The 8644-nt window shown below is 40.5% G+C and overlaps 1 protein-coding gene across 1 annotated transcript in view; it reads left to right on the forward strand.

The window, feature by feature from the left end:
* The window catches only part of FNTA (farnesyltransferase, CAAX box, alpha), a 16664-nt gene extending 14806 nt beyond the window's left edge, over nt 1–1858 (forward strand). The window contains exon 9 of the mRNA XM_042453476.1: nt 1134–1858. Within this exon, the coding sequence (XP_042309410.1) occupies nt 1134–1265 (132 nt within the window). The 3' untranslated portion in view covers nt 1266–1858. The remainder of the gene's footprint in view (nt 1–1133) is intronic.
* The last annotated feature ends 6786 nt before the right edge of the window (nt 1859–8644 follow it).

Below are 8644 nucleotides of genomic sequence, written 5' to 3' on the forward strand. Positions count from 1 at the left end.
TATTATTATTATTATTATTATTATTATTATTATTATTATTATTATTATTATTATTATTATTACATGGCTGAGTGGAGATTCAAAACTTGGTTTCTGGAGTCATAGTCCAGTGTTCAAACCACTATACCATGTTAGCTATTAATTCAATTCATATACATAGATTCATTTATTGTTGGATATGAAGACTAAGAGTACACCGTGATAAGTGGGAGGGGAAGTCATATTTTTCAATGTATGGGCCATGTAAAAACTTGCTGGTGATTAAACTAGTACTTCAAAGAGAAGAATACACTAAGCATTTGTTTCTGATGTGCTAGTCTATTAACATGGGGGTTTTTTTTAGTAGGAGGAACATACAGAAATCTGAGACCATCCCCAGAGTCTGCAGATGTACAGCTCATAGATTTGCCCTTCATTTTCCATAATGTGTAGAATTGCTCTGAATATGTAGCTAAGAAGCTATGGTCACGTAAATATAATCCTGGTAGCATGTGACTGGGTCACTTGTCATATTTAATGACATTTGTGTCCTGTCGTTCCTATAGCAAGCTCCTAAAAAAACATACATGGTATTGATCTCTTGACAGCATTGTGAGGAAGCTTATATTAACAGACATAATTTGCTTAAGCCATCCAATTAACTTCCTCTTTATCAAAGTGTGGCTTTACCTCAGGGTTGTTCTGGTTCTGTCCATTAATCCAGCTTCCCCAACCTGGCACCTTACAGATGTGCTGGAGTGTCATTCCCATCATCCCCAGCTATGTTAGGTGAGGATGATGATAGTAGTAGCTCAGCACATCTTCAAAGGCAATATATGGAAACAAATGCATCACGCCATGCTGCCTCTCTACCCTACTAGGTCTCATAGTGATTTGCTGACAATGAAATGGAATCCCGACTGAATTTGGTGGCTCTGTTCTCTGAATCTATTCATCTCTGGTTAAAATAAAAGCACCATGAGTACTAGCAATGTCCAACATGACTATTGTAGCAGCCTTTCTGAGGGCAGTACTGTGTATTTTCCAGAGTGTTCCTTTCTCCAAATGTGGTTGCATAGTAAAAGAAATAAGGGTGCGTGTTTAATAAGTAAAACCATGTGCTTAAATTACAAACTTGTAATTTTTTTCTATAGTTATGTGAAATCCTGGCTAAAGAAAAGGATATAATACGGAAGGAATACTGGCGATACATTGGAAGATCCCTTAAGAGTAAACACAGCCCAGATGAGGAACAGAATGTGCCAACTGAAGGTGATCAGCTATAACTTCATATTAGGAGGAAAAAACATGGCCTTCAGTTCTGTGTGTATTACACAAACTTTGAGTGGGGATTCCTAAGCAGACAGTTAAACAGAGCGTTGTCCCCTTCTCCCAAAATATATTATAACTATAAATTACTGCAGAGGTGTTGCTTCTAACTACACAGAGAATGCACAGAGTTCTATGTAACAAATAGACCCATGGTTTCTGCTGCTATAAAGGTTAGTTATGGGGTGGTCCAAAGCACTGTGCGTTCAAAAAACACTTAGTAATTACTTGAATTGTACCAAATAAAGGAATTGTTTCTTAACAGTATATAAATAATGCTGTACTAGCAAATTTAATGCCCTAAATCAGTTCCCAGCCTTGGCCTCCATAAAGTGGCCCATGTTCTCATAAAGCAAGCGCATGTAAGATTCTGAATGTATTTGAGTTGGATTGTAGAGACCTTGTGTACAGTGGATATATAGAGTAACTTAATTTTAGTTACTGTAAGGAGGGTAGGTAGTTGTGTACTGGAGGAGCTATGCAACACTGTGTTTTCATTGTACCCAACTAATGCCATCAATAATTTGTAATAAAGATATAGATACTTGCACAAGGACTGAATGTGTGTTTTGATACTGACCTTTTTAAATATCTAGAGCAGATTGAGGATTGTGCAGCCCTTCCCCGCCCCTCCCTCCCGAGGCCTTGAATTCCCCCAAATTTAAACTAAATCAACTGACAAAGCTTTTTTGACCAAAAATTGACTTCTGTGGGCCCATTTATCTCACTAAATACTGTTTAGCAGTCTCTTACCCCAAAGCAGTGTAGAAGACACCTAAATGTACTGTTTTAGTAACTTCTGGGTATTGTCAGGTGAGCTATTGCATCCCACCAGGGGATCAAAAATACCAAACCTATTGCCCTCTAAACACTGGATGATGCCCATCCTGATCCACAGTAAACATATCCAAAATAGATTTGTAGGCCCTGGCACATCTCACACTATGTGTAGTTTTGTTTAAAAGTACTTTTCTGTTTCTTTTCTGCCCACCAATGCTTTCAAAGCACTGGACAGTAAACCAGATAAACAGTTTTCAACATTAGAGACCCTAGGTAATATTTTTTGCTGCCTGCCTGAAGTTCAGCAAACATGGAGGTCAGTTTGACTTCGTTTGGGAGGGAGTTGAACAGTTGAGGTACTGCAACAGACAAAGTCCTAGCTTACATACTGATCAAATGCTACTAGCATGGTGGGAGAAACAAGAGAGCCTCCTCAATATCCTAGCAGCCTCCAGTCTTTCAGATATTCTGGTCCCAAGCTGTTCAAGCTTTTTAGATTAAAAACCAGCACCTGAATTGAGCTCAAACAAATAGAAAACCTGTGTAGTTGGTTCAAGACTGGTTACATATGGTGTCTTCAGCATATGCCAGACAATAGCCTGGTCAGCACGCTTTGCTCTAGCTTCTGAATGTTTTTCAAGTGCAGCCTGGCAGATTAAAAGAGGATAATCAACACGTAATTAAGGCATGGATCACTAGCCAAGTCTGCCTTCCCTAGGAAGAAGTGCCACTATAAGGCTATATCCTGGGGCCACAGGCACTCTTGGACACAGCAGTCTCATTGCCTTGCAGGAGCAATATTGGATACAAAACACACCCAAGCTCTGAACCTTTAGAGCAGTGATGGTGAACCTTTTAGAGACTGGGTGTCCAAATTCAAAGGCATTCCTGCACCAGGTAACACTGCCAGGGGCCAGGACATCTGGGGAGTAGGACTTTGCCCTCTGGGGCCAGGACTTCCCCAGAGACATCTGAAGGCCCAGGAGGGAAGAGAGCAGGCACGTGTCTGTTCCTTTTCTTCCCCCTGCCCTTCCGTGCCTTTAGTCATCTCTGGTGAGGCAGCTAAAGGCACAGGAGGGTGGGGGAAGATGAGGACCAGCTGTATGCCTGTTCTTATGCTTCCCCTGCCGTCTCTCCATGTGCCCTCAGAAATGGCTTCGTGTGCCAGAGAGGGCATGCATGCCATAGGTTTGCCACCACGGCAAGGAATACTCTCCTACCCAAAACAAGTTTTAATTCCACTGGCTGACTGGCTTTTCTGCTGGTTAACATAATTGGTTTGACTGAGCCTCAATTTGCTCACCTACATCCAGACCTTTTCTGAGCCATGCAGCAATTCAAAACTACAAATATTTTTGGTATCACTTAACAAAGAAACAGCTGTATATCATCAACATACCCCACAACTTCACACACACACACACACACAGAGAGAGAGCATAGGTGGGCAGTACTGAGCCTGAGGAAATCAAAACTAATACCCATGAAGCCAGGCAGGACAAGAACCACCACAAGATAATGTTACTAAATACAATAGCAGCCAAACAGTCTAGGAGAATAGCATGATCAATCTTAATGCCATTTGGTATCACTTAACAAAGTGATACCAAATGGCATTAAGACATCAAACGCCAAGAGTTTGATGTACTCAAACAGGAATACAGTATATTCTCCCAGTCCAGTTTCTGGCATAGGTCTTCCACCATGGTGATTTGGGATGATTCTGTCCCCAGACCAGGGCTGATTTCTATGGGCGAAACAGGATTCAAACCCTGATCTCCAGCGCTCAAATCACTGCACCATACTGGCTCTCTAGTTTCTCAAAGACCCTACCTAAAAAATAAAGCTGATAGTTACTAGCTAATACAGTCGGCACTTCTTATACACTGATTTTTTATGCACGGATTCAAGCATACACAATTTGAATTTTTTTTTTTAAAAGTATAAATTTCAAATATCAAACCTTGATTTTCCATTTTTTATAAGGGATGCCATTTTGCTATGTCATTATATTTAATGGGACTTGAGCATACACGGATTTGGGGGATCTTGGAACCAAACCCCAGCGCATAACAAGGGTCCACTGTAGTTACCAACTATAGTGGGATCCAGTGTAAAGTTCATCAACAAAGGTCTTGAAACTTTCAGAGGGACTGGGAAACAACTCCCTTAATCATTAAAAACTTCCACCAACAAATTGGCCAACCTGCTCTGATAGCTCTTACTAACCAGAATGGGCCAAGTACTTGCCTCAATTATTTCCTCATAATTTACCTTCTGTGTGGAGTCCATCTTGGAATAGATACAAATGATTTTTTTCAACAAAATGTTTTGAAATTCATTAGACTGGGTTTCTTGTCTGGAGTTCATATTGTAACGGCCATATAAATACTTGAGGACCAATGCTACAAAGGAGCATGCTAATGCAATGGAAGCAACAGAGAGCAACCTCTTCACTGCCCTCAGCAGTGCACAGCCTGCCCTAAAATGGCCCTGACCCATGTTTAATCAGATTCATCCCATGTCCTCCTTCACCATCATTTCAGTTGTCCATCCAAATGTTTCATGGCCCGAAGGCACAATTACAAACCATTCCAATTAGAATGAAAAAGTGGAGGACAGATCATTGAACTGTTGGTCTGTGAGCAATTAGAAAAGAATGTTGTGATTAGTAAGAACTAGCAGGGATTTCTCAAAACAAGTCAGGCCAGACTAATCTTATTTCTATGATGATGATGTTACAAGCTTGGGAGATCACATGAATGCTGTGGATATAGTGTATACTGACTTCTGTATGGCTTTTGGCAAGGTCCCCCATGATACTCTTGCAAACAAGTTGGGAGTAGACAATGCTAGTGTTAAATGGATTTATAGTTGGTTAGTGGACCAAACCAGAGTGTTCACTAGTGATTCCTCATTGTTCTGGAGAAGAGTAGCAAGTGGGGTGCTGCAGGGTTCTACCCTGGGTCCAGTGTTGTTCAGGATATTTGTTGATTATTAATATTTGATTACTTGGATAAAGGAACAGAGTATGCTCATCCAATTTGATGATGAAACCAAAGTGAAACAGGCAGCTAATTCTTTAAAAGACAGAATCAAGGTTCAGGATGACCTTAATAGATTGGATAAAGCTGCTGAAAATAACAAAAGCATTTTTAACATGGATAATTTAAGGTACTACAAAGGAAGGGGGTGTCAGATTTACAAATATATAATCAGTGACACTTGGCACAACATCAGTACATGCAAAAAAGATCTAGCGGTCTTGCTAGACCAAAAGCTATGTCAACAACATGATGTCATGACAAAAAGCACAGATCTGCTGCATCAAAAGAAGTGCAGTGTTGAGATCAAGGAAAGTACCAGAACCAACTCTCTCCTGCTTTGGCTAATCCTCAGTGAAGTACTGTGTCCAGTTGTGGACATCACAGTTTAGGAAGGCTACCAATAGAATAGAGAAGGGTGACTAAAACAGTCTTAAAAGTTGAGGTAGTTCAGTATGTTTAGCCTAGAGAAAACTGAGACGTGATTAGATAGTCATCTGTAAATATCTGGAGGATTGTAATGTGGAAGAAAGAGGTTGCTCCAGAGGACAGGATCTAAACTAATGTATTCAAATTACAAGACAGAGGATTTGGACTGGAAGCATAGACTTGTAGAATCTTAAGAGTAGGAATGAGTGACAAGGGAGGTCCTGGTTCAGCCCCCGACATGCAGGAATGCACAATTAAAACCCTCATAAAAGTCGTCCATTCAACCTTTGTTTATAAACTTCCAATGATGTAGAGTCCACCACTCAGAGGCAATCCATTCCACTGTTGATCAGTTCTTACAGTAAAAAAAATATTCCTAATGTTCAAGTAGAATCTCCTTTCTTGTAATTTGAATCCACTAGTTTATGTGGTATTCTCTGGAGCAGAGCAAACAAGCTTGCTCAATCTTCTACATGACATCCCTTCAGATATGGCATTTAAAGATGGCTACTATGTCACCTCTCAGTCTTCTCTGAGCTAAACTTAATAAGGCTTGGTTTCCAGACCTTTGCTGCCAACTTCTTTCTTTCAGTAAATCTCAAAGGTGCTACAAGATCTCTCTACATATTGTTTCCAGATCTTTGGTCATCTTGAATATTGCTGGGCAGCTTGTCAATATTCTTTTTGAACTATGGTACCCAGAGGCATGATATAGCACTATTATTCCACTGCCATGGTTATATCCTATGGAATCCTATATATCCCATGGAATCCTGGTGTTTGTAGTCTGGTGAGGCACTAGAACAGTGATGGCAAGCCTATGGCACGTGTGCCAGAGGTGGCACTCAGAGCCCTCTCTGTGGGCACATGTGCCATCGCCCCAGCACAGAGTTTGCCAGAGTTTGTTACTAGAAAGCCAGAGGGACATGGCACTTTGCAATTAATAAGTGGGTTTTGGGTTGCAGTTTGGGCGCTCGGCTTCTAAAAGGTTCACCATCACTGCTCTAGAACACTCTGTCTGAGATTTCTAAATATCTCTCCTAAACTGGAAACCCCAAGATTCCTTGAGACAAAACTATGGCAGTCAAAGGTGAATAATGGCACTATAATTGTGTGATATGGATGGGCCCCAGAACTGGACACAGTACTCCAGATGAGATCTGGTGAGAGCAGAATAGAGTGGCACTACTACTTCCCTTGATCTAGACACTGCATTTCTGCTCATGCAGCCTAAAACTCAATGGGCTTTTTTGGCTGCCACATCACATTGTTGACTCATGTTTAGCCTGTGGTCTACTAAAACACCTGGATCCTTTTCACATGTATTGCTTTCAAGCCAGGTGTCACTGGTCCTGTATTTGTGCATTTCATTTTTTCTGCCCAGATGTAGTACCTGTTAAAATTCATTTTCTTAGTTCAGGCTGGGCTCAACAGCCTCTTAATATCATTTTGAATACTGATGCTGTCTTCTAAAGTATTAGCTACCTCTCCCTTCATTTGGCATCATCCGCAAATTCAGTAAGCATTCCTTTTATTCCATCTTCTAAATCATTTATAAAGATATTGAACAACACTGGGCCCAGGACTACACATTAGGAATAATTTACTAATGGTAAGAATTGTCTGACAGGGGAATAAAATGGCCCTGGACCTTTACACTGGATATTTAAAAACAAAACAAAAACAGGCTAGACCTCTCAAGGATGCTTCAGCTGTGGATTCCTACACAGGCAGAGTTAGACTACAGAGGCCTTGTGAGCCATTTCATGTTCTATTATTCTGTACACAATACTGCAAAATATAGGCTTGTGGCTCTAAAATCATTACTCTCCTGCTTCTGTATGATTTTAACATCTTTGCCTGATGAAAAACCTAGTGGAGCTTTCAAAGCTTGCATGATGTATTTTGTGCATTTTTGGTTGGCCCAATAAATATGTTGCTGCTTTGTGGATTTGGGATGTTATTGTATTTTGTTGTATGGCCACCATGGCTACCCCGACTATGTTTGCAGCACTTTTATATTACCTTGAACCATAATGCCTTTTCAGCAGAATCATTTCATGCATTCAAATGGTTGTCAAATATAGAAACATTTGGAGATGAAGCAAGTTTAGCAGAGTTCAATAAATGCATATTAGTTCTGAGCATTTCAATATGTGTGATACCCGTTCAGAGGCGCTTCAGTATTCAATGTTGCTTTAATATCTACTTTTAAATATTCTGATCCAGATAGCAGAGGAGAGTTTTCTCTTATCAGCATAAAGAAGAACTTTGAATGATGTGCAAAGGAAGGAGGCATAACCTGAAACGTCATTAAAATGCTGAACCATATCAGAATACATCACTGAGACATGTTCTGGGGGGGAAATGCATATCAAAATATTCTTGATATCTTCAGTGTCTGCATTCATGTATAATCCTGCATATACTTCCTTGCTTACTCTTGCTGGTGCAAGCAGATTGTCTGTTCCTGCTTAGCAGAAACAAGAAAATCCAGGAAGATGTAGTTTACTGTGATGTCTGAACCCAAGTTCCTGGTTTGTCAGCTCCATATAAGCCTGGATTCATCAACCAAGCAACAAAGCCTGTGTTGGTGCTGCCTACAATACCATACCTTCCAACATTTTACAGATGAAAACTGGGACACAGATGACAGGTCAACATCACAATGTAGTAATGTTGTAGGTATTAGGGAGCAAAATTTATTATGAAGAAGAATTCATAAATTAGAAGAAACTGCAGCAGCTTGCTTTGGTTCGAGCCTACTATCCTCTCCTCTGGATCTTGCTAAGTTAATTGACTATCCCTGGCTTTGGCACTTTGAGCTCAGTTTGCAGCAACTGAAGTAAACCGATCACAAAGGGGGAAAGTGAGGAGAGAGAAATTGTACATTTTAAAAGCAAATGAGAAAGTGAGACAGCAGAAGATTAATCAGGTCCATCACTGCCAAATCAGGACAGCTGGAGGGTATGCAATCCTGACTTGCTTGGGAACAACAAACCCAGATCCTGAGTTTAGACATCACCATAAAGTGTCCCTTCCTTGTTTCACATGCTTGTGCCAAGCACTGAGTTTAGCAGCTT

Source organism: Sceloporus undulatus, chromosome 2 (assembly GCF_019175285.1).
Source record: "Sceloporus undulatus isolate JIND9_A2432 ecotype Alabama chromosome 2, SceUnd_v1.1, whole genome shotgun sequence".
Classification (NCBI taxonomy): domain Eukaryota; kingdom Metazoa; phylum Chordata; class Lepidosauria; order Squamata; family Phrynosomatidae; genus Sceloporus; species Sceloporus undulatus.